The following is a 26,548-nucleotide window of genomic DNA, read 5'->3' as shown; positions in this document are numbered from 1 at the left end:
TAGAAATGAGGGGAGGGCAGGCTTTTAAATCCAGTCCTCTAAGAAACTTGCGTAGCTTATTGCCGAATGCACAACTTTAAGCTAGGCAAGTATTAACAAATTATTTTTTCAACTCCCAAGTTTCCAGGTTTGATTATTTCATGGTACTAAATGAGTTGATGTATTGATTTTGCATGGTCTGCTTTACTGAACACAACCACATTCGATGGATCTTTTTGGTTGGTCTTTGGATATAGCTATGAACACAACCAAGGTATTGCCTCCAGGTTTCTAAGGCCCACATGGCAAAACAATATTAGACCTTTCAATACTAAAAGATTTCAATGAATATCTTATATTTAAATACTGAACACAACCACATTCGTTGGATCCTTTTGGTTGGACTTTGGATATAGTTATGAACACAACCAAGGTATTGCCTCCAGGTTTCTAAGGCCCACATAGCAAAACAATATTGGACCTTTCAATACTAGATGATTTCAATGAATATCATATATTTAAATACTGTCAAGTTGATATAATAATAATAATAATAATAATAATATAAACGTATAGCTGTTAGCAAATGTTTTAGCTACATAATTTTATTTTACAAATTCAACTTTGGTGTTGTAGTCAAATAAACCAAAATTAAATTTTATATTGTATTTAATATCTTTCCGATACATCGCACGAGTTAGTGACTAGTTATATAATATAATCAAAACCACCAGCACTGTCTAGCATGAAATCAACTTTATCCAATGCCTATGATAATATCAAAAACACTATACCAATGAAGCTATACAAATATCTACAGTCAACCCACGGAAACAAAAATCTACAAACAATAACAACGGTCAAACCAACACCAAAACGTGATGGTAGACAAAGACCAATAACTTTATAGAAAAACAAAGAAGATAAATATTCACGATAAGATAAACACAAACCCAGTTTTGCGCAGGAATACAAACAATTGCCAATTTAGCGTTTTTTCAATCAACACAAAAATCCCTTTCACCGTAAATCACAAAAATAAATTAAAATATATAAAGTCTGCTTTAAGATTGTTGGATATGTTTCAACAATTTATTTTTATGATAAAGCAAAATGAACAATATACAGATCTAAGAATAAGTAATAACACAAATAGATGTGATAGACAAAAACAATAAACAAATATTGAATATATATAAGAAGAAATCTGCAAATAATTAAAAACTCATAGACCAAATGCGTAAAGAATGAATGATTCAGATAAAGTATTATGTTTGACACAATCTCCTTAAAACAGATTTCGCCCCTCACATAATCACTGTGGTGCTTTGAGACTCACAGACGTCTACCTCCTAGGATAAAATGATCTACAACACGAAAAGGAAGCATACAAGGTCGTGCTCTGCAAACTACTCAATGTCTCTTTCTCTCTCTTTCACACAAAATGAATGCACAAAAATATTCTCACTTGGAGAGTTTTCTGAAAACGTAGTATTTTTATGAATGAAGGACTATGGAAAATTATACGTTACTGAACAGACACTATGTTTCAGTAATAACTGCTGTGCATAGACTAACTGACTAAAAAATTAAAATAATAAAATATTATTATTTGGACAAGTAGACCCAGTGTCCATATGCCAAAAGCTCAACCCAGTGTCCAACTCATGAGCATATAAACTTATATATTATCTCTTTCCTTTCCTATGTGAAACTCGGGATTTTTATCACTTTTAATAACATCTTCAAGTGAACATAGAAAATATCAATTTCTTATTCACACCATACTATTTTTCCAACAATGAGACCACGACAATATAACTAAAGTATATATTGTTGTATAAGTAATGTTTTTATCTGAACACATGTAGACTCATAACGGGTCCAAAAATAATGATCTGTTTAAATTTGGGTAATTTTAACCCCTTTCTTTTTCTTTTTCTTTTTTTTTTTTCATTTCTTTTTGAATCCTGTGGGTAATTTCAACTCTTATCCGATTATAACTTAAAGTTCTCCAAGTGGGTCAGACTCATACCTGACCTAAACCCATGTAATTGCGAAGTTTTTATAATCAAAGTTGATACCAACTGCATGATTATCCTCTCAAAAGGAAAACAAAAGGAATTTTTACGTTTCAAATGTGAAAACAAAAATGCTGAGAAGAATATAGACAGGAAGCGTGGCAATAAATACTTTTCAAACTATTGGTCACTTTCTTGGAACTTGGAACTTGAAATTCGATTTAATCGAAATTTAACTGCAATTGCCAACAAAATCCATTGAAAGTCCCAAACCAACAAAGCTGCCGCCTGGAAATTGTCATCCTGATTCTGAGTTACGACTCTATATAATCAGCTATCAGTACGTCTTTCTAATTCATGTTGCTTTGATACCTTAAAAAAAACCTGTGTGTTTATATCTATTAGCTCTTCGAAGTTCAAATTAACATCTTCATTTGCGGCAGCCCCTCCCTTCCAAAGAGGCCTTGTCTCGACTTGGTATGTCATATAATCTTTCTGATTCTTCAAATATTAGGACTTAGGTTTGAGTTCAATGCATTCAGTGCATTGAACTCATTGAAATAATGACATGTAGCAAAAAAATAAATGTGCCATCATTGTGACGGTTCAATATAACTATAGGATCCAAAACTTTGCCCAATCTTATATATTTTCTTTAATCTGTTTTATTCATGTGGATTTGTTTGGAATTGGTGGTACGTTGCCAAATATTATAGTTATTTTGATTGTCATATTTCTTTTTTAATGTTTCATTATTTTCTAACTACTTTGTATTAGTTTCATATTCATTTGTGAGATTTTCATTTCAGTTTTATGTTATATCTTTTATATATTCAGTAATAACAAATTTATCCAAAAATTCTATTTAAAATTCAAGTAAATTTTCTATTCTATTATTATTATTATTATTTTAAGTTTTTATGTTTTCTAGTAGACATTTTCAATCATAAAACATTTACAAACAAAGAAACAATATCTTCTTTCAAAAAAAAAAAAAGAAAAAAAGAAAAAAAAGAAAAGAAAAGAAACAATATCTATAATATATAACTATAACATGAAAAAAAGAAAATAAATTTTAAAGCATAAAACAATAAAATTTAACTTATCAAAGACTCTATTGCAATTTCACATAACATTAGAATTACCTAAAAACCTGAACGTGCAAAAGAAAAAATAGAATTCAATACATAACTCAATTAATTAATACTAGCCCATTCAAGTTTAGTTTCATAAATAGAATTAGTTGTCATGGTTTAAGCATAAAATATACAATATATATATATATATATATATTATTTTACAAAATTTTACTTTACCTTAAGGCAAATGAATGGTATTTCCCATTTTGATTTTGGAGGGAGGGAGAGGAATAGGGAGAGAGTGCTTAGTGTTTGATTGTGTCAAAGATTACGTTGTTAATGTAAACAATTTTTTAGCTTACAAAACTTAAAGTCTTCAAATCTTAGAGGAAATTGAAACTTATTGATGACTACGTAAAGTGGCAAGCCTTGGAAATATTTTTTAGATTAATTATTAAGAAACTTAATACATAAAGTTTTAAAATTCCCTTTACTAATAAAATTAAAAGACCAAAGGGACTAATAAGAAATAAAGTGAAAATGGGAACTGCTGATACTGTTGATATGAGAGATTGAAATGACGAGAGAGAGAGAGAGAGAGATATAATACATATTGCGAATATGAGTTGAGCCAAGTCATCAAGGAGAGTAGAGCTATTGATGTTGTTGAAGAGAACTCATGACTAGATTATCTTTGCTGGTACAATTTTTTAGGAAAAAAAAGAAGAAATTATGATTTTTTTTTTTTTTTTTGAATAAGCTCTTTGTTGAATATTTTGTTCATTTGTTATTTTTTTTGCCTAATCTTACTATTGTTTGGGCTATATTTGTTGTTATTTGGGCCAATTTTTATTATTGTTATTTTGACTTTTAATTTATTGTTTAAGGGGTTGAGGATTATAACATGTTTGGTAGGTTAAGACTATTTTGTGGTTAATGCTAAAGACATAACAATTTTACAATATTTTAAAATTAATATACCAAAAAAACTAAATTAAATTATAAATGAAAACGAAATTAAATTAATGATTGTGGTGGGCCCATGTATTAGCTAGCATGTTAATTTAGAAATGTTATGAAATTGTAATGACATTATGTTGTATTCAATATTTCTAGCATTACTTTTATTTTTGCTAAATTCAAATTCTTGGAATTTTCAAGCTAGCGTTCAATATTTTTTTTTAGGTAGTCAAAATAAGTATAATTCTGTACATAGAATTTTTTATTCATTTTGCAACTATAAATATATATATATATATATATATATATTTGACAAGTTAAGGTGCTGTGTGAAATATACATCCTGGCTTCAATGACCCTTGACTTGATACATCCATAACATCGTGGTGACTCGTGACGTGGTCAACTCATTATTATTATTATTTATTATTAGTATTTTTTTTTAATACAAAATAGAATTTCTACTTTAACCTAATTTAAGTGTATATATATGTGAAACTCTCTCTTAGAGATTTGAATCCCGGCTCTTACTTACCATACCCCACAAGCATTTATACTTGTAGAGTGACCACCGCACCAAGGGTGTACGGTGATATTATTATTATTATGACAAAATAAACAATGCCCTTAAAGTACCTACATGTTAAGCACATTTAATGTTGTGGCAAAAGTTGCAACCTAAATTTCAGCCACCAGTCTCGCATCCACAATTTCATTGAAATCAGGTTTAACTTATTTTTAGTACTTTTTTAACTGGACATACTCTTTTATTTTAAATATTTAATAACAAGTGCTAATAGATTTTAATTCCCACATTTTATTTAATTAGTAGATAATGTAACAGAATGAAGATTCCTTCATCAGCATCTGCAGTATATATTCCATTGCCTTTTTAATTTTTATAATGAGATCTATTTTTATAGTGGGACGGGTGGCTGGCAATTTTTGAATAGTGGAGAAATTCATCACCCAAAGAAAAATCAAGCACAACCCAGTTGAATAATAAAGCTAAAGAAAAAACGACCAAAAAAAAAAAAAAGTTTAATTCGATGGGTGACCTATGTTGAGGAGGTCATTTTTAAGAACGTTTCGATTAGCAAACTTATATTAGTTTTTATCTAAATTCATCAACAATATCATCTTTTTTTTTATATCTACCACTAATAATCTGTTACGTACGTGTGTGTTTAGATACCGCTTATTTTGCTAAAAATTAAAAACTTATTACTGAAAACAATAAAAAAATAATTTTTTCATTACTGTTCATAGCTGAATTACTATACATTTGCTTTAATGCGCTGTTCATGTTTTATGAACGGACATGAACAATGCAAAAGTGCTAGTAAAAAAAAAAAGCAAAAACGCCCGACATGAGGAGCAATGCGCGTTTCATTTTATTTATTTATTTATTTATTTTTTGCCGCAAAGGTTGACTTTTCAACCGTGAACAGCTCATCCATGCACTGTTCATAGACCCACAAATATCACTTTTCAACAACTTTTTTATTAAAAATGGATCCCACGGCACTTTTCACACATTTAAAATTTATTTTGCTAGAGTGTTTTCATTTTTCAGTTTTCAATTCCAACAAAATAAGTTCTATCCAAACGTACCCAATATATTAACGTTTTGCGTTTATAAATTTTTTTTAAAAGATAATATATATTAAATGGGGTCAATGGGGCTCACATATCACCTACCCCCTTCGTATATGAATTTTCAAATACTAGCTGCGTTGAATTTTCTATAGATAATATCTGTTGAATTTTCTATCTTTATATATATATATATATATATATATATATATATTTATGAAAGTTGTTTACCATTGGATAAATTCTTCGGCTTAACTCGGTGCATAATTGCTTTCTTTTTGTTATTCGTTCAGGAGATAGATTTTCATTCTTAATCAGAAGCAGAGAAGCAAGTCATGTCTGAAAATAGAGTTGAACAGGTTGAGCTACTAAGTTCAGATAATGATTCATATGGAGGAGTTGTAGTGAAGATCGAGCAGCCCATAGATTCTAAGATCTTTCCTTCTTTGCTTAGAGCTTCAATTTCGCAATGGAGGCAACAGGTATATATATAGTATCTTTTGATCTTATCAGTTTATCTTCGTGCGTCTAGTATCCACTTGATGTAGAATTAGCTGACAGTACCTCCTATTAAGTTATAAACTTGAGATGTAATTTGCAGGGGAAGAAAGGTGTTTGGATCAAATTGCCAATTGATCATGCAAATCTTGTTGAAGCTACAGTTAAGGTAAACACAGTTTTCCAGATTTATTATTATTATTTTATTACAACAAATTGGCTAATACTTAAAGGAGGTTTTTATTTATTTAATTTTTATTTATTATTTATTTAATATTTATTTATTTTTAAAAATTTTCAACTTATATATCCAATAGATAGAGTTTTGTTTTGGATAATATGGCCGGTAGCTATCATTGATTCACTGTGCTTTTATTTCATAACAAGCCAACTTATTTCATCTTAAGAAGCAATGATACAACAATTCCTGAAAAAAACTAAGATACCATACGATGGGATAAATGTATTAATTAATTATAAACTATTGTTTTCTATATATTTTTAATATACATGGTTAAATATTTATTTTTCATATATTTTTAAGCATATATCAATTTAAAAGAAAAAATCTTTTGAAACAAAATATAAAAGCATATATCAAGTTAAGTTGCTTGTCTTGGTAAGGTTTTCTCTGTAAACCCCTGCCAAGCCATGGCACTGTAGTCCCTTCCTTTGGAAGGAGAGTCTGTCCCTTGCATTAACAGTGTTAGTGCAAGGCTAGTTTGGGTTTTTTCCTGGGGATTGGGAAACACCACGAGAGCTTAGTGCTGGATCCCCTTCCCTAGACATGGAAGATTTAACAAAACACTGGAGTTCTTTATCTCTGTCGGAAAATGAGGGCCTCGGTCTAAACCTTAAAAGCGAGCAAGCAGTCAATGAAGTCGGTATCGTCGCGAGATTCCTAACCAGACGCCCTTTGAACCTTGAAGCAATTGCCAACACTTTTTCTCCTCTGTGGCGATCTAAATCGGGTTTCAAAGTCAGAAACATTGGGAACCATGCGACCCTTTTTTCTTTTGACAATAACTTAGATGTTGAGCGTATTCTCTCGTCGGAGCCTTGGAGCTTCGACAAACACATTATGGTCCTATCTCGATACGACAAGGAAAACCCAACCATTGTCTCCGAACTAAATAAGGTTGCATTTTGGGTTCAAGTTTATGATATTCCCTTAAGGTTCAGGAACAAAGAAGTTGCAGAGCAGATTTGTGAGATAGTTGGAACAATCCTTCACCCCAGCGGAGACTCAGATTATGAGGGAGGGAGTTTCATAAGGGTCAGAGTCATGGTTGATATATCCAAACCTCTTTGTAGAGGCCGACGCATATCACTTGAAGATGGGAAAACGCATTGGGTCTCCTTCAAGTACGAACGCCTCCCCAACCTCTGTTATTGGTGCGGCTGTCTCACCCATAATGATAGGGACTGTGAGAAATGGATTGCGAGCGAAGGAAGCCTAAAACCTGATGAACAACAATTCGGGTCATGGTTACGTGCTCCTCCTTTTCTTTCTTCGAGGAAAAATGTTATTTCAGTTCAAGGTTTCTTTACGAAGAAAAAATAGAGCACAGCAACTCACCCCACCACCGACCCTCAACAACCCTCCCCTCCGGCTAGAAAACAACATCCCTCCTCCGAAACTCCGCCACATCCCCCGAGGACACCCGCTGTGATTCCTGACAAGGAAAAATCTGAAGCTGTCAAGGCAGCGGATTTTCCACTTCAAAAACATTTTGTTAGTTCCGAGGAGGTTCTCCCGCTGAAATTTTCGAACCATGGGGACTTCGAAAAGGTAATCCAAGACCTTGACAGTGACATTCACTATTTTGACAGGACGGAGTCTTCCCCATTGGTCCCAAAAAATGCCTTACCCGAGGAAGATCAGAGTAACCCGCCACACCAAGCCCAATCAGCGGGCCCAACGGCTGTATGTTCTCAAGCCCAGCCCAACGAGCCCATTCCCCTAAATGATCTAACGAATCTGGACTCAGACACCACGATGACCAAAACCCAGTCTGAAGGTAAATGGTTAAGAATTCAAAGGCCGGCCCAACTCAAGGAAAATCAAAACCCCGTTGTTACCTTAGGTAAACGCTTCTCCATTGATCATCTAGATTCCTCCATTCCTCCAAAACGCAGAGGCCGTATCGGCGCAGCACAAGATGAAATCTCTTTACCAGAGGCGGTGGCTGACATCCAGCCCCGCCGTAAGAGATGAGTTGGCTCGTCTGGAACGTACGTGGGCTTGGGAACCTGCGCACATCTCGAGAGCTCGAGGTAGTCACTCAAGCACAAGTCCCCTCTGCCCTGTTTTTGGCCGAAACGTGGGTAGGTGAAGCTAGGCTGCGTCGTTTATGCAATGAGTTGAAGTTTGATCACTGTTGGATCAATCCAAGCGCCGGTAAGACTGGTTGTTTGGCTTTGTTCTGGAAAAAATCTCTTACGATTGAAGTGATGTCTTGTTCGCCGAACCACATCGATGCGTCTGTTGGGAAAAGATCAGAGTCCCAATGGCGTTTCTCCGGTGTTTATGGGTTTGCCGACAAGGCCAGGAAGCACGAGACTTGGTCCCTTCTCCGTGATCTCCACCGGCGATCCCCTTTGCTGTGGATGTGCGCCGGAGATTTCAATGAGATTCTCTGGTCCCATGAGAAGCTTGGCTTGGGTGCTAGACAAGAAGGAATGATGAAGGACTTCAGAGACGCTTTGGACGTTTGTGGGCTTATGGACCTCGGTTTCGTGGGGGATAAATTCACCTGGCGAGGCAAACGCGTTGGCGGTTTGGTCCTTGAAAGGTTGGATAGGGCGGTGGCGGACAATGCTTGGTTCTCTCTTTTCCCCGGCACCAAGGTTCAACACCTCCGCACCCATTCCTCCGACCACAAAGCCATTCTGATCAAGCTGGAAGGTATTTCTCCCCATCCTGATCGCCCGTTTAAATTTGAGCAGATGTGGCTTAGTGAGGAAGGGTGTAGCAAAACCGTTACCTTGGCTTGGGGGCCTACTTCGTTGAATGCCTCTATGGTGCATATTGCCACAAAGATCAGAGTGTGTGGTGAGAAGCTCCTGGATTGGAGTCGGAATTCTTTTGGCAGTGTGAGGAAGCAACTTGAATCAAAAGGCAAGCAACTCTCCAAGGCTGAGTCTAATGTTGCCAGGGGTTATCTTGACTACGAAGTGGTTAAAGTCCTAAGAGCTGAACTCAATGATCTTTTAGACAAAGAGAGTAAAATGTGGCAACAGAGGTCCAGAGCTCTTTTCCTCAAATGTGGGGACCGGAACACAAGTTTCTTCCATAGTAAGGCCTCTCATAGATGCAGAAGGAATAAAATCTCTGGCCTTAAGAACTTTGTCAATTCTTGGTGCACGAAGAGCAGCGAGATCAAAGAGATAGCCTTTGATTACTATCGCACATTATTTACTTCTTCCCAACCTTCTGACTTTTCTGCTGTATTGGAGGCAGTTCAACCCTCTGTCTCTGAAGACATGAATACTCGCCTCCTTAGGCCCTTCACCAGAGCAGAAGTTGATACAGCGATAAAAGAGATGAAGCCCATCACAGCCCCAGGCCCCGACGGTATGCCTCCTCTTTTTTATCAGTCTTTTTGGTCGTTAATTGGCGATGATATCTGTGCTGCTGTGCTTGATTGTCTAAACAACTGTAAAATCCCTAAGGAAATAAACTGCACAAACATTACCTTGATCCCTAAAGTTAAATCCCCTGAATTCATTACTGATTTCAGGCCAATTAGCCTGTGTAATGTAGTATACAAAATTGTTGCTAAGGTCCTAGCTATCAGACTGAAAGCTATCCTCCCTCATGTGATATCTGAAAACCAAAGTGCCTTCCAAGCTGGCAGGGTTATTACTGACAACATCCTCATGGCTTTTGAAACCTTGCATTACATGAAACACCATCAAAAGGGTAAGTCGGGGTTTATGGCTCTGAAGTTAGACATGAGCAAAGCCTACGATCGTGTAGAATGGATTTTCCTAGAGAGTATCATGAAAAGAATGGGTTTTGATGTCAAGTGGGTTAATCTTATCATGGAATGCATTTCGACTGTCACTTATTCTGTTCTTATTAATGGTGAGCCTACCCAAGTGATCCATCCCTCTAGAGGTTTACGTCAAGGGGACCCTTTGTCGCCTTACTTATTCCTTTTGTGCTCTGAGGGTCTCCATTTTTTGCTCCAGAGGGCAGCGGAAGCCAGGCAGATTCGAGGTGTATCCATCTGCAAAAAGGGCCCTCGATTGACTCACCTATTTTTCGCGGACGATAGCTTGATTTTCTGTAAAGCCTCGCTTGTTGAATGCCAAAAAATCCAAGACCTATTGGAATGCTATGAAAGAGCTTCCGGTCAAAAGCTGAACCGGAACAAGACCGGCCTCTTTTTCAGCAAATCTACCCCTTCCAACATTCTGGACCAGATCAAATCTTCGTTTGGTGTGCAGGAGATTAAGCAATTTGAGCGCTATCTCGGCCTTCCCTCACTAGTTGGGAGGAAGAAGAAAGCTAGCTTGCTCTATATTAAGGAAAAAGTAGCAGCTAAACTCCAAGGTTGGAAAGAACAACTCCTTTCCCAAGCCGGTAGGGAAGTTCTCCTCAAATCGGTGATTCAGGCGATCCCAACCTTTGCTATGGGCTGCTTCAAACTCCCCCTCACTCTCCTCTCCGATATTGAGGCTTTAATTAGAAATTTCTGGTGGGGTCAAAGGGGGAATCAAAGAAAGATACACTGGTCTAAGTGGAAAACTCTGTGCCAGCCAAAAAGTTTAGGAGGGCTGGGTTTTAAGGAGCTCCAGAAATTCAATGTTGCCATGCTGGCAAAGCAGGTCTGGCGACTAGCGGACAACCCAAACTCTTTGTTTCATAGATTCTTTAAGGAAAAGTTCTTCCCAAATGGCTCCATTTTTGATGCTAAAGAGGGTAACGGCTCTTTTGCTTGGAAGAGCATCTTAAAAGGCAGAGACGTCATCAGCAAAGGGCTGCAATGGAGGGTGGGGAATGGTGCCTTAATCCGGATCTACCATGATAGATGGCTCCCCGATCCTTTCAACAAGAAAATAGTGTCCCCTAGTGACTTCCTCGGCTTGGATGCCCAGGTGGCTGTCCTAATTGATAAAGAGAGGAGGTGTTGGCTCCGGGATGCTATTGACAACATTTTCATGCCTCATGAGGCTGCCATTATTAAATCCATCCCCCTCAGCTTTTGTGATTGTGAAGATAGGTTGTTCTGGCCTCACTCTCCGGATGGCAAATACACTGTTTGTTCGGCTTACAGACTCCTTATGGATGAAGAGTTGAGTGACTCCCCCTCTCCATCTGATTTAACCCCTACCAAGAAAATTTGGAAGGGCATTTGGAGTCTTCATGTTCCGAACAGAGTTAAGACCTTGCTTTGGAGAGCGGGTTCAGATTCTCTCCCCTCGAAGGCCAATCTTTTAAAACGTAAAGTGCTTGTTGATGACACTTGTCCCGGCTGTAATAGGGAGAGCGAAACCTCCTTTCACGCCCTTTGGTCCTGCACTGAATTAACCTCAGTTTGGGAGGGCACCTTTGGCTGGTTAAAGAGGCTCTCCAAAGACTGCAACTCTTTTTTGGATGTCTTTCAGCTTTGTCTTTCTCACAAGGACCTTGTTGATTTGTTTGCCATGACTGTGTCTCAGATTTGGACTCGCAGAAATCAACTTAGAGTTGGTGACAGTTCAGCCCCTCTGTGTAAACTATTCCCCTTAGCCTCGGACAACCTGCTGGAATTTCAAAGAGCTTCGGCTGTAATCCCAGCAGCCAAAAAGGCTCTCTCCAGCGCCAAATGGCTCCCCCCTCCTTTGGGCTGGTTCAAGGTGAACTTCGATGGGGCTATTTTCAAGGAGAAATGCCTAGCCGGTATAGGCTGCATCATTCGAAACGACAAAGGTCTTGTAATGGCTGCCTTTACACAAGTTATTCCACTGCCTACATCTGTAGAGATGGTGGAAGTGTTGGCAGCGCGCAGCGCCATTGGTTTTGCGCAAGAACTTCGTCTTGATCAGATTATTTTGGAGGGCAATTCAGAAACTTGCATTAATGCGCTATCCAAAGGTGGTTGGGAGTCTTCAAGCTTCGGGCACATCATCAAGGATATCAACTTCTCCGCTTCAGCTTTTGGGAGTTTATCCTTTAGTCACACCCGTAGGCTAGGGAACATAGTTGCCCATAAACTAGCAAGATCAGCTTGTAATTTTCCTTTTTTTCATGCTTGGATGGAAGACATCCCCCCTAATATTGCCTCTGTGTATGCCTCTGAGTTGCAGTAATGAATTTGCTTCCCCCTTGTTTCAGGGGTGGTTTCTCAAAAAAAAAAAAATATAAAAGCAATAATTGATAATAAAATGGATTCATGTCTTTTAAATGATATTTATAATACGAACCAAAATTCAAAAGAGGAAATAAAATATAACTAGAAATCTTCACAAGTTTGGATTATCTCTCACTATTATATAGATTTTGCTAATGTTTTCAACCGGACCCCTATTATATTTATGGGGTTAGGTTATAATAACTTATTGGATTTGTATCACAGCTGTATCCTAAATATACTGACATGTACGAGTATATTTGGGAAAGCGACATCGTCCTCAGAAATATGCAAAAAGGCATTAATATACCGTAGGGCCCACGTGGCTTATGATAAGACTTGTTCAAACCAATACCTCGTATGGAAAACACCAAAACGAAACACGCATATATACACGCATTTAACAATATGGAGAATCACTTTCTGAAAAGGAAGCAAATTATGTGACCCTTTTGCATATGCGCTATTGCAGAAACCACAAATCCATGGACCACAAACCTTAGCCACTGAATCTGAATGGCGCATGCTATAAATATCATAACCTGTGGAACACTAAAGGAATAGAAAAAGAGCAAATTTAGAGAGAGATAGAGCGTTGGTGAGAGCAGAAACACAAGCGAAAGCGAAACCTTGGGCTTTTCCTAAAGGTGGCTTCATTAATAAAAACTAATAAATTCATTGTGCTAAGTAATTAGATCCTTAATTCTGATTCATATCCACCACAGTACCAATAAGAAATTTAACCATCTATTTATTTGTTTCATATTAAAATGTACCAACAATCAATCGATGTATAGTCTTCCAAAATCAAGATTTATAATCCTGTTTGTTGATTTTACAGGAAGGATTTCGGTATCACCATGCTGAACCAGATTACTTAATGCTTGTATGTTGGCTTCCTGAAACTGCTGATACTATTCCTCTAAATGCTTCACATCGAGTAGGTGTGGGTTCTTTTGTCATGAACAGTAAGAGAGAGGTATGAGTTTTGGATTTTATGTTTGAACCATGATATCTGATTTTTAATATAAAATTTGTCTTGGTTTGGTTAGTATTAATTGATTCATTGAGTTACGTGATAGATAAATTTGAGTGATTCTATGATCTAAAATCTATCTTTGTTTGAGTAGATTGATGTTGTTAGGTGATTCTACATTTTTAAAATTATTATTATTATTTTTTTTTGATATCTTCACACTATAATTTTATATTGTAGATATTTATTTTATTTATTAAATATTTTTTTAATTACAGATTATTACTAATATCAATTTGAATATGAAAAACTTCTAAAAAAAAAAATGTGAAAAGAATAAAAATTAATTGACTCCCAAGAAGGATCCTTGATAAAGCTATTACTCGGAAGAAAAAAAAACATATAATAGAAAACTTATATAAAATCTGATATATCAATGAGAAGTTCATAAAAACTACTTCAATGATTATCTCATAGTATAAAGGAAATAATAATGAAAATAATCATAATGATGTTCAAACATGTAATATAATATGACAATTCTTGATTATAGAAAAGAATAAATTCCTTTCAAATGCATTTATCTCTTTTACAATTTTATTAACAAAGCTTGTTACAGTTGTTTCTAAAACAAACAAACAAAATATCAAAATTAAAACTTACAAAATCACACCTAAAATGGGATATGTGATAAGAAGATTAAGTAGACTAATCATATTATCAATTAAAATGTAGATGTTAATAGAACCTAAATAAGCAAACTTAGTAATTAATTTTGCATTTTAAACAGTAAGAAGAATATATTTTAAATTAATAATAATAATAATTATTATTATTATTATAATAGATTTTAAATATAAAAAAGCCCCACCAATAATGTCTCCTTAGGCTTAAATTGGTATTGTGCAAGCCTTGACCATGAAATCAAGGACGAAGTGGTAATTTGGAAATTCTGATTTTGCTCTTGTTATTCCAAAAACATAAGCCATATTTTGATAGTATAGTCCAAAAAGACTAGTCAAATTTCTTCCAAAAAAATATATATATGCTAGTCAAATTAAAATTATTACTACTTGTACATGTAATCACTTATGCAACCTAGATAAACTTAATACATATCCAATGTGAGATTCAACATATGCCCACACAACCTTTATATCCAATCCAGTAAGAATTTAGACAATCCATTATTTGTGTTTGATCTTCTTAATATTTATAAGTCACTTTGTTCATACTTCGTGTAGCTATTTCTATTAAGCAAAACAACTTGCTCTAGTGTATTTGACTTGACTATTTCAATACTTAAATACCAAAAATTTAATGGCCTTGTTGTGATGGCTTAAAAAATCTAGCTACTAAAATGGAATTTATCTTATGGCAGGTTCTTGTAGTTCAGGAGATTAGTGGCAAATTCAAAGGAACAGGGGTGTGGAAGTTTCCTACTGGGGTTGTTAATGAAGTGAGTATGCCCCAAGTGCAGTTGTTTACCAAATTCTTTAGAAAATTTTAGAAAGTATTCACCGTGGATTGAAATTTTTCATACGTAGGGTGAGGATTTTTGTACAGCTGCGATTAGGGAAGTCAAAGAAGAGACAGGAGTAAGTGATAAAAATGCAATTTGTGGATTCAAATGAGTATGATATTTACCTACATGTAGGTTCACACATTTCAATGTAAATCTAAGACCATTACTTTTATTTTGTTTCAGATTGACACAGAGTTTGTGGAAGTTTTAGCATTCAGGTAAGAAAACTGCTTAATACCATCTAGTTCACATGCATTTGTAGATATTATTGTTTTAGATGTATGAATAAACAATAAATAGTCTTCCCTGTAAAAGCAAGTTTGCTAATGTTGCATTATGAAAAATTTATAGCAACTTGTTACACTAAAACTAATATTATTATATTAATTGTTTTCAATATAGTTTACATGTTCCTCAATCTCCTTTTGGTGTTTCATTCTAATCTCTCTCTCTCTCTCACACAATATACAGGCAAAGCCACAAGTCATTCTTTAGCAAATCAGATTTGCTCTTCATTTGCATGTTAAAACCACGAAACTTTGACATTGAGAAGCAGAATTTAGAGATTGAAGCAGCAAAGGTAATTTTTTTTTATGTCAATACTACTACAAAGACTGTTTTTCTTTGCATCAACTTGTTTAGGGCTTTAAGAATAAAATTGCATTAGAGCAACCCTCAATGTGGAAATAGGCATATATCTTTCAAACTTCGATCAATCATACTAGCTACTTATATTCTTCCAATTAACTTTTCAAAATCATACTAGCTGAATGCAAGACCATAAGCCAATCTAATTCATATGCTGTAGTCAGGTTCTAGTAAATAAGTCCTATTGGGAACTTTTTAAGCAGGTCCTATGGATTGATCTTTAGTACTTGTATGATGGTCGCATTTGTGCTTAATCTTAATTCAAAAGATATTTGTTGAAATCTTTATATTTAGGGTACTGACTAGCGTGAATTATTTTGCATCTCCCATTCTTGAAATCCTCCTCTAATTCATATATCTTTAAGGCAACATGCCTTTTCAATTTGAACTTGAAACGTATTCTGAGGAAAGAAAATGCATTTAGAGCCAATGTAAAACCATAAAAAGGCTAAAAAAATCTACCTTTCAAGACCATTTGGTGGCAGAAGACATTAACTTATTATGTCCTATTTTCCCATTTTGGCTTGGCATGGCATAATTTAATATTAAAGCAATGTAAAATTCAAGAATTTTGATTAATATTGGACCTTCTATAATTACTGAACTATGGCAACATGGTTTTCTTATGTTCATTTTTTCTTTTCCAATTCTTAAGTGGATGCCAATTGAGGACTATGCAGTGCAACCTTTTAACCAAAAACAAGAGCTCTTCAATTATGTTGCCAAAATATGCTTATCAAAGTCAGAAAAGAATTATACTGGTTTTTCTCCACTGGTTACAACTACAGGCTCTGGCAAAGTAAGCTACCTCTACTTCAACAATCAGGATAATAACCACCTTGTAACTTCTGATAATCAGCCATTGAAAGTATGATGTGATGTTTAAAAAACACTATATACTATTTGCATGAGTTGTGACAATAAGACCTCTATGATAGAAACGCTTGAAGGGTTGGCCATACTTACATTTCTTTACAGTGATATAATTCAAAATGTGGATTTCTTCTCAATAGAATGAGTCAATAAAGTTGTAATTTTCCTTTTTTTTGGGTGGAGGGTTGGGGGCTAATAATAAAGATGTAATTTGATATTTATTTAATACAAAATGTGATAATAAAGATTCAATTTCTTTTCGTTTACCATATATCTTGCAATGAACAAGAGTATAAAATACACTCAATTTTATGCCCCTATTAAAAAAATAAAATAAAAACAATATATGTAATGTATTGATCAAGAATCTTATGGTTTAGTAACATTATCGAAATCTTCTTATGAGAATCACTTGTAAGAGAAAAAAGAAAAAAAAAAGTCTTCTTATGAGAATCACCAAATAAACTAAATGCAACAGAAATTAAATTGACATGGTGCGATGATTTATTAACAAATGAAGAAAATCTTTCACAAGACAAAAACTCCACCGGTTTTTAAGTTCACTACTCCCAAAAATCCACTAATCAATAATTAAGCGGTTACAAGTATGAGAAATCTTACCACTACTCTAGCCTATCCTAAAATACCAACTTACAATTGAACTTTCGCTCCAATATTCATTTGGACTTGATCATGTAATAGCTTTCTTTCCTTTGATGCATAAATCTCTAATCTGTGATTAACTCCTTTGTGCGGATCCCAGTACATGACTAATTCTAATAACTTAAATGATTATTGTTGGCTGCAAAGTTCTTCACTTATTAAATGATAAAGATTAGGAAGCACTTAATTAAAAAACCCTGAAGCGTACAAACGCAGTAACTTCTCAAAGAGAAAATTAAGCTCTTGGTCTTAATATTCATATATGAAGGCTTTTTAAAATAAGCCTTATATATGTCTAGGGTTGTGAGAAAAAAACTCTAAACAAATACATCAACATGGGCCGAATTTCAGATCTGGAAGTTTGAAATCGTAGTTCTTGATAAATCAAGCTTGTGTCGAGTTTCCCATTAATTCTTGATAGCAACTATTTGTCGACCTATCTATCGAGCTTTAGTAAACAACTTTTCTTCACTTATTTCTTGATCAATATTCATGTCTTTAATACTACCACTTGATATGTATCAATTCTAAATTAGATCTACCCAATTTATAGATGAAGTGTGTTTTGTTGAAGGATTAGCCAATTACATAGAAAATATGACCTAACAAGAATGGTGCAACAGGCAATGAGAAGACAGAGTTATTATATTTTATTTGATTTTAAGTATCAAGGGCAATTTTGTAATTTCATAATACTTGGAATTGGCTATGCCAACTGTCCATTAGATCTTCTTTTGGGTTTTACTTAAGTTTGGTTATTTAGTTGGGCTTAGTAGTAAAAGCCTAAGGAGTCCAAGTTCAGGTCTTATTAGGGTTTTAAGAAATTCTAGGTCAATTGGGATCAAGTATTAGTCTTCTATTTAAAGAGTTGCAGTACTTTCTATTAAGTTGATTATTAATGAATGTTTTTAGAATTTTAGAGCTATGAAGTTTTCTTTTATGGTTTGTTTGATGCAACATTCTCTGAGGTGTGATGTTTACGAAGTCTAGGTGTGATTCCTAGAATTTATCTTTTTTTTTTTTTTTTTTTTTTTTTTTTTTTTTTTTTTTAATAATTTTACTGTTCATGGTTACTGTTCACATCACTGTTCATAGCAATCCAAATCTTGATTTTTCACCTTTATTTTCATTCCCAAACCCTATTAATCCTTGTCCTCTTTGAAAACCCTACAATACCTATTATTTTCTAGCTTATTCCCCACCAAAACCTAACCCTAATTCTTCAAAACCCAACCTAAACCAGATTTGCCCTAGTGTTCTAAATCAGATTTTGTTGTTCCCCTTGTCCTACATCAATCTGCTTAGTCAAGTTCTAATTGATATAAGTCTTGTTGGAAACTTCTTAAGCAAGGCAGGCGAGTTGGATTTTAGTACTTTTATGATGACTCCATTTGTGCTTAATCTTAATTCAAAAGATATTTAGTGAACTCTTTATATTTATATCCCTAACTAGCATGAACTATTTCGCATCTCCAGTTCTTGAAAAAACCTCCTCTTATTCGTGTATCTTTGATGCAATATGCCTTTTCAATTTTAACTTGAAACACATTTAGAGCCAATTAAAAACCATTAATTAAAGGTGAAAATTCTTCCTATTCATGAGCATTTGGTAGCAGAAGACATTAACTTGTCCCCTCTGTCTACTTTATTGCCCCTTTGGTTTAGCAGGAATAAAGTGGCTTATCTCCTATTTTCCCATTTTGGTTTGACATGGCATAACTTGATATTGATGTAATAAAAAATCATGAAAGTTGGATTCATATTGGTCCTATGATAATTACTGAAATATGGTAACATGGTTTTCTTATGTTCATTTTTTTCTTTTCCAATTCTTTAGTGGATGCCAGTTGAGGACTATGCGGCTCAACCTTTTAACCAAAAACAAGAGCTTTTCAATTATGTTGCCAAAATATGCTTATCAAAGTCAGAAAAGAACTATGCTGGTTTTTCTCCACTGGCTACAACTACAGGCTCTGGCAAAACAAGCTACTCTACTTCAATAATCAAGGTATGAAACACCTTGTCACTTCATAATCAAATGTACAAAGTCAGATTTTATGTGCACAACACTATGATAGAAACCCTTGAAGGGTTAGTTATACTGTATAGAATGTCATACTTAGTGTACATTTATTTACTGTGTTATACCTCAAAATGTGGATTTCTTTACAACAAAGTGAATCAACAAAGATATAATTTCTTTTTATTATTATTTTTTGTGAATAATAAAGATGTAATTTGGTATTTATTTCTGCACATTTTTTTAAGAAAGATTCAATGTTTGTTTGTTTATGCAGTATATCATGCAATGTACAAGAGTATAGAATACATTCAATTTTATGTCCCTAAAAAATACCTTTTATTTTTATAAAAATTTAGCTATCACTGTATTTTTAAAAAAAAAAAAAAATCATTTTTGTTGTGGAGACCACAATTTGATTCTTTGCAACCACTCTAAAAATAGGTCTACGGGGTATTATGTCGAATGCCATAAAAACTTTGAGTGTGTTTTCTTCATAACCAATTGGTTTTGAGGTGGATAACACAGCACATGGTCTGACAATTTCATTGCTCCCCTTAGATACATTGACAAGAAAAACTAGCATATTTTAATTTTTTTTTTGGGGGGGGGGGGGGGGGGGGGGGGGCGGCGGCGCTAGGCACTCATGTTTTAAACTTTAAAGGTTTTTTTTTTTTTTGAGGGCGAACTTTAAAGGATTAGAAGCACCCATTTGAACATCATAAACTAACTAAATATGTAAACTTTAGGACCAAGAGTTGCCTTCCCCCACCCCCCCCCCCCCCTTTTTTTTTTTTCTTTTTTATATAGAGCTTTAACTGAAAGTCAATTTAGTGTTCTAAGTAATTTGCAAATTATAGTGAACGGTGTTTCAAAATTCTGAATTTAAAGCATGAACAATAAATTGTAGAGTTCCTCTAAAAATCTATATTTCAATTTCTTTTTATTAAAAATGATTTTCCCCAGTTTGACCAAACACCCTTTTGTTTGATTTTCTTTATTCTTTATTTGTTTTTTTCCAAAAGTGCAATAGATTAAAGCTCTCTTTTGCAAGCCATATCTTACACAAATAGACTTGGTGAAATTGGACTTTGAACAAGTTAATTTGCTTGAACATGAAGTAAAAAAAGAATATGTGTAGGGAGATTTTTGAACCGTGGAAAAACAGGTCAACTTGAAATCCGAATCAAGAAATTACAAGTTAAATATGTGTTTGACCCAGAGATTTGATAGGTTAAAACAATTTTTTTTTTTTTTTTTTTTTTTTTTTTTTGTAAACTTAAAAAATCAGTTAGTCAAAGTATTTGTATGCAAATATTTAGAAAAATACAAGTATGGTTAGAGTGGTTTTTTGCCTTTGGTAAAATGGTTAACTTGAAATCTGACTTAGGGAACTTGATAGGTTAAAACACAATTTTCTATAAAATTAAAATAAAATAAAAAATAGTGGGCAAAAGTATTTTGTATGAGTAATATTTAGGAAAAAATGAGTATGAGTAGAGAGGTTTTTGGGTTGCAGAAAAAGAGGTCAACTTGAAATCTGACTTAGGAAAAACGAGCTAGATATATGTTTGATCCATTAACTTTATAGGTTAAAATGCAAGTTTTTGTAAACTTAAAAAATCAATATACAATACGATTTGCATTTTAATAGCAATATTTTCGCAAATATTTAAGACATTCTTTTTATTTTGGTTGTAATTCGAGTTAAAATTATTATTTTTAAATGGTCATAAGCCATACTAATTTTGGGATAAACAGCCTACTAACTCAAATATTTGATGTTTTATTATTTTCCTATTATATATTAATTGATTAATTAATTAATTAACTTTTAATGTTTTTATCTGAACACGTGTAGACTCATCACGGGTCCAAAAATAATGATCTGTTTAAATTTGGGTAACTAGTAAGTTGCCTGTGCGATGCACGGATAATTTTGTGATATTTTATGTAAAATAGTTTTGAATAATGTTGTACATAAATTATAAAGAAAAAGTAAACTATAGAGTAAAGAAACATATAAATTTTGAGATATTAAAAATTGGTTTAATAATTTCCCTACATATTTGTAGCCTTCTTAAGGTAAGATTATTATTATTTTTAATTCATGAAACCAAAAATAAATGCAAAGGAGTAACGGGACTATGAAATAAAATAATTTGTGTTGTATGTGTTTGCTTTTAGACCCCTTTAAAACACAACTCGATTAACCTAGTTATTTTGTCAAGTGATTAACTTATGTAAATTATGCAGATCTAGGTTAACACATACAAATCGTATCATTGACAAGTGTGGAAAATAAAGAATACAATGATATGATAACCCAGGAAAACCAAACCGGTAAAAAACCTGAGGAGGATTTAACTTAACTATCCTCAAGGTAAAACTGAATCTACTATGAAAGAATTGAAGTTTACACAATAGCAACTTAGACCACTAACATTCTATTGCTACCTCGAGTATGAAACTTACTACCATGACCACGTGACAGCTTCGAGTCCACAGACTACTTTTTTCTTGAATTCCCAGCAAGCACAAGCACACCCGTTTGTGTATCTTTAAGCTCTTGAATGCAGCAACTGGATTGATCACCAAGTTTTTGACATAATCTTGAATCTTGGAAACCCTAAGTATGTGTAAAGGCAACCACCTCTTGATCTCACAAAAGATTCAAACACACAGCATAAAGAGCAACCTAAAATGTGGCTAGGGTTTTCTCTTTTATATTTAAGACAAAACATAAAACCCTACACGTCAAACGAGCTTGGACTGAGTTGAAAAATTCTACAGAAAAACAATTTACACGAGCTTCAATCGATCGAGTCTAATTTTCGATCGATTGAGCCAGGCAGATTTACACAGTAAATCTTGCAGAACACTCAATTCCAACTTTACATATAAACACACTTTGAGCAAGTCTAAAACAAAGACTAAAACCTTTTGATCATGGTTTGCCAACATTACAAATTGAAGTTCTAATACATTTAAACCTAAAGTCTTAGAACCCAACAATATGCATGTATGGGCAAGTGTGTATGCATGTGTCTTATAGATGATTTAAAATTAAACCACGGTAGAATATGACTTTACATTGCACACCAAATATTCTCTCTACTTATATACCCAAAACAAAAACTAACTAACCAAATTACCTAACCTAAATCATATATTAAGCCCCTAATTTAAAAAGAAAAAAAGATTACCGTAGTGGTTTCAGTGTCTTGATGGTGATGAGAGGTCAGTATAACGGAGGTAGTGACCCCTCAAATTCATCTTTCTCTCTCTTTCAAATGTTTTGTTAGTCTTAGGTCTTTTATTTTGGTAATATATATTGAAATAGTGCCTTTTATTCAACAATCCACAACATTTTTGTCTCTCTATCTCTCCCTAGAGTCTTATCTCATTAGCCTTACTTTTTTTTTTCTTTTTCTTTTTTAAAAAATACTAAAATAGTGGGTATGCTAAAAGCCATGAAGAATAGTGAAAAGTGTGGTGTAAGATTAGGCAATTAATGAGATATTAGTGAGATAACAGTAAAATAAGATAATGTGAACTTTTGGGTAACAATAAAAGAAAAAAACTTAATGAAAGAGGTAAAAAAAGGCTAAATGCAAAATTAGAGTGTCACTTGATAGGACCTCATGCACTCTCGCATAAGGTCTTTGAGAGAGAAATTTTGTAACAACTTTTATTCTACAATATTCCTCCAAATTTTTTTTTTTACTCATTCCTTGAACTGAATAATTATAATGGTTATGTGTGTGCAATTTATAATTGTTACTTCACTGCATATTTATAGCCTTCTCAAGGTAAGATTAATTTTTCACCCTAAAAAAAAAGGTAAGATTTTTTTTTTTTTTTTAATCATGAAACAAAAAATAAATGCAAAAGAGTAACAAGACCGTGGAAATCAAATAATTTTTGTTGTGTTCACATATTTAATACTATAAAATAAAAATATATCCAATTCTCTTACTGTCTTCCACTCATTGATAATGCGACAATAAAACATAGTGTATGCACGTGTCTTATAGATAATTTAGAACCATGTTAAAATATGGCTTTATGTTGCGTACCAAATATTCTCTCTAGTTATATACTCAAAACAAAAACTATCCAACCAAATTACCCAAACCTAAATCATATTTAATCCCCTAATTTAAAAAAAAAAAAAAAAACCCTAGGGGTTTCGGCGTCTTGATGGTGGTGGGAGGCCAATATGGCGGAGGCAATGTCCGCTCAGATTTTTCTTTCTTTCAAATGTTTTGTCAGTCTCAAGTCTTTTATAGTGAAACAATGCGTTTTGATTTTGTAGTGAAACAATGAGTTTTATTTAACAATCCATAACATTTTTATGTCTCTCTATCTCTCTCCAAGGCCTTATTTGGTTAGTTATTAATATTAGTCCTTAATTATTATTTTTTTGCTTTTTAAAAAATATTAAAATGGTAGGTATGCTAAAAGACATGAAAAAGAGAGAAATGTGTGATGTAAGCTTAGGCAATTAATGAGAGACTAATGAGATAACAGTAAAATAAGTTAATGTAAACTTTGTGGTAACAGTAAAAAAAAACTTAATGAAAGAGGTAAAAAAAATGCTAAATGCAAAATTAAAGCGTCACTTGGTAAGACCTCACACACTCCCGCATGAGATCTCTGCTTATATATATATATATATATATATATATATATTGATGATTATTCCTTTATAACTTCTAATTACTAATCAACATGAGTCTCAAAAAACTTTGTGATAGGACTTTATCATATGTACAAAATAAGTGTAGATTTTTTTTATCTTTAAGAATTTTTTTTATCTATTGTGTTCATCCTAATAAGAATTTAAGCATAGATTAAATTTTCATTATTTTTGAAAAATTTTCTTTGATTCCTTTATAATTTATATATTGTGTTGGTTTAAATGAATTTTTTCTCAAACTTTTAGATGATGGACTTTAGATAAGATGTTCAACTTTTATACACCAAGCATTGACTATAAGTCTTGTACATGGAACAAATAGAGATAAGAAATTAAGAATATGGTCCATTTTGGTTGGCCTTAGCTTGATTTGTCTAGACATCAATTTTCTCTCTTGCCAAAAGTCCGACTTATTTTAGGTGGAAGTTTCCTTGATTATTACTTGTATACAAAATTCCAGGATCATTAAATTGGAATAGGTCCCTTACTAATCTAACCAATTGGAATAGGATGAAATTTCTTCCCATTCACACTAAATGTTGTGTACACTCCAAATTTTTTCTACATCTCATTATGATACGTTGTTGATAGGTGTCATCCAAGTCCAACATGATTGAGAGTTGTAATTGAGACTATGACCCAAAAGCTTTACTATTCAATACTTTGCAAGAAAAATTAAACACTCATTTGATGTAACAGGAGACTATGGAATTTGACATTGTATACAGTGGGGTTTGTTCTTGATGTTGTGAAATTGCTGTAGGAACTAAAAACTCTAGTTTGATTAGTTGGCAAGTCATGTTCTTTAATTGAGAAAAGTCTACAATGGAAAACTTTTGTGTTCCTACAATAAATATTTTGGAGAGAAAATTGTTAGCCCCCTCATCCTATTGGGACCCCCTATTTATACAAAGGAAAAAGGGTCCAATATTCCTAAGTGTGACTTAGTTACATGGAAATTTTGTGCAAATGTACCTTGATTTCTTTTAAAAATTTAATTATAATTTTAAACTCTAATTTGGTGATTTTTATATGATTTTTGTGGTTTGATTTTGACTAAATAAAGACATATTAACCAAAAAAAACGAAGGTAGAGCTATTAAAGAAATCTGTACTTTCAGATTAGCAATTACAGATGGCTAATGTTGCATTGTCATTTGTAGTTGTGGTATGAATAAGCAGTATGTTGTTTGGGCGACTGATTGAGGTAAAAAAATTAACCATATTAAAAGGGATTACAACTTTTTCTTTCTCCTTTACCATTTGTGGTATGTATATGCCTTTTTAACATATGCTCAACTGAAGTACCCATTAGGATTTCCCTTAATTATGATAAACATATTAATTTTTTTTTAAAGAAGTTTTATATTTATTAAATGAGATATATACACACACACACACACAGATATATATATATATATATATATGTCGAGGGCCATGTAGCTGAATTGGAACCTTCCCCATATACAAAGTGTTTGGGGTTTAAGGGAGAAAAGATTCAAATTGCGGGAGTAAGGGAAAAGAGGTTCAAGTTGCGGGGTTAGTAGCATATTGTAATTATTTCTAAATATATATATATATATATATAGAGAGAGAGAGAGAGAGAGAGATTGTTTTCCTTGAGCTAAATCAGTTGCGATGGAAGTGAATCCTTGAGTATTTTGGATTATTTCTAATGAGTAATGGCTCCTCTTAGGCTCCTAAATTTTTTGGTTTATTGATTTTGCTATCTATAACTTTGATTCTTCTTTACCTAATAAAGTTTGGAATTTTCTGTAAGTAAATTTTTTTCTTCAAGAAAATGAATAGAAATCTCCCTTCATGTTCATGCTCATGTTGATGTTCATATTTGTATCTTTTGCAATACTCAATAAGTTGTTTACTCATTTTTTGAATTATCAATTGTAGTTAAGAAAAAAAGTATAAACACAATACTATTCAATCAAACTAACGTGAAAAATTAAATCTATTAGATTAAAAAAATGGACATGAAAATGAAAATTTCACAAAAAATTTCTTAAATAGAATTAAAATAATTTTTACTAAATATTTTTTATCAAGCAATCATGTACTAACTAACAACATTCCAATCATTACGTGTATAATGGGGTGATGAAATGGTTGTTCAGTTTATTTAAGCAATGTGATCTAGCTAATAGAAATTAAAAAATAACAATAACTTTCATGCGTAGTCATGAATTATACCTTTACGTATATCTTATGCATTTTATGAGTTTTATTTTATATAAATGTATTTCATAAAATTAACAAAATTTATCATAAAACCCTTCATTGTATTTTTTAAAATCACTACATAAAAATAAAAGAAGTTTTTTTCCCAAAAAAATGTTCTCCAATCATAATATTTACCAAAAAAGATAATACCAAAAAGAATCGTGCAACGCACAGGCTAATAACCAGTCTATATATATAATTAAAGCCAAAATTTAGAGAAAATCCAATTAGATTTTAAATTAGATTCCAATTGTTGTCTAATTTTGTGTTATGTGTCCAATTTAAGGTTTTTTCTTTAAAAAAAAAAAAATTGATTCCAAATACCGATAGACTCACCATTCCAAATACATTGCAATATATTAACTTTAAAAAAAAAAAAAAATTATGAGATAGTTTTTTTGATGAGGGTCCTAAAAAAGGCCATATATGGAA

At 33.2% G+C, this 26,548-nt stretch overlaps 1 protein-coding gene across 24 annotated transcripts in view; it reads left to right on the top strand.

The window, feature by feature from the left end:
* The window catches only part of LOC126720911 (nudix hydrolase 7-like), a 226,398-nt gene that overhangs the window by 103,241 nt on the left and 96,609 nt on the right, over positions 1-26,548 (top strand). For 5 of the 24 annotated variants that reach the window (XM_050423771.1, XM_050423774.1, XM_050423772.1 and 2 more), the window contains exons 1-4: positions 5,889-6,117; positions 6,237-6,302; positions 13,316-13,453; positions 14,832-14,909. The exons of 4 other annotated variants lie outside the window; for them this stretch is intronic. In XM_050423771.1, coding sequence (XP_050279728.1) covers positions 5,971-6,117; positions 6,237-6,302; positions 13,316-13,453; positions 14,832-14,909 — 429 coding nt within the window. In that variant the 5' untranslated portion in view covers positions 5,889-5,970. Of the gene's footprint in view, positions 1-2,390; positions 2,478-5,863; positions 6,118-6,236; positions 6,303-13,315; positions 13,454-14,831; positions 14,910-14,997; positions 15,049-15,158; positions 15,194-15,446; positions 15,556-16,278; positions 16,749-18,996; positions 19,168-26,548 lie in introns of those variants that run through there. 15 more of the 24 variants (XM_050423761.1, XM_050423759.1, XM_050423758.1 and 12 more) reach the window with 9 other exon arrangements.

This window comes from Quercus robur, chromosome 4, assembly GCF_932294415.1.
Source record: "Quercus robur chromosome 4, dhQueRobu3.1, whole genome shotgun sequence".
Lineage (NCBI taxonomy): Eukaryota > Viridiplantae > Streptophyta > Magnoliopsida > Fagales > Fagaceae > Quercus > Quercus robur.
This window is presented reverse-complemented; position numbering and strand designations above follow the sequence as displayed.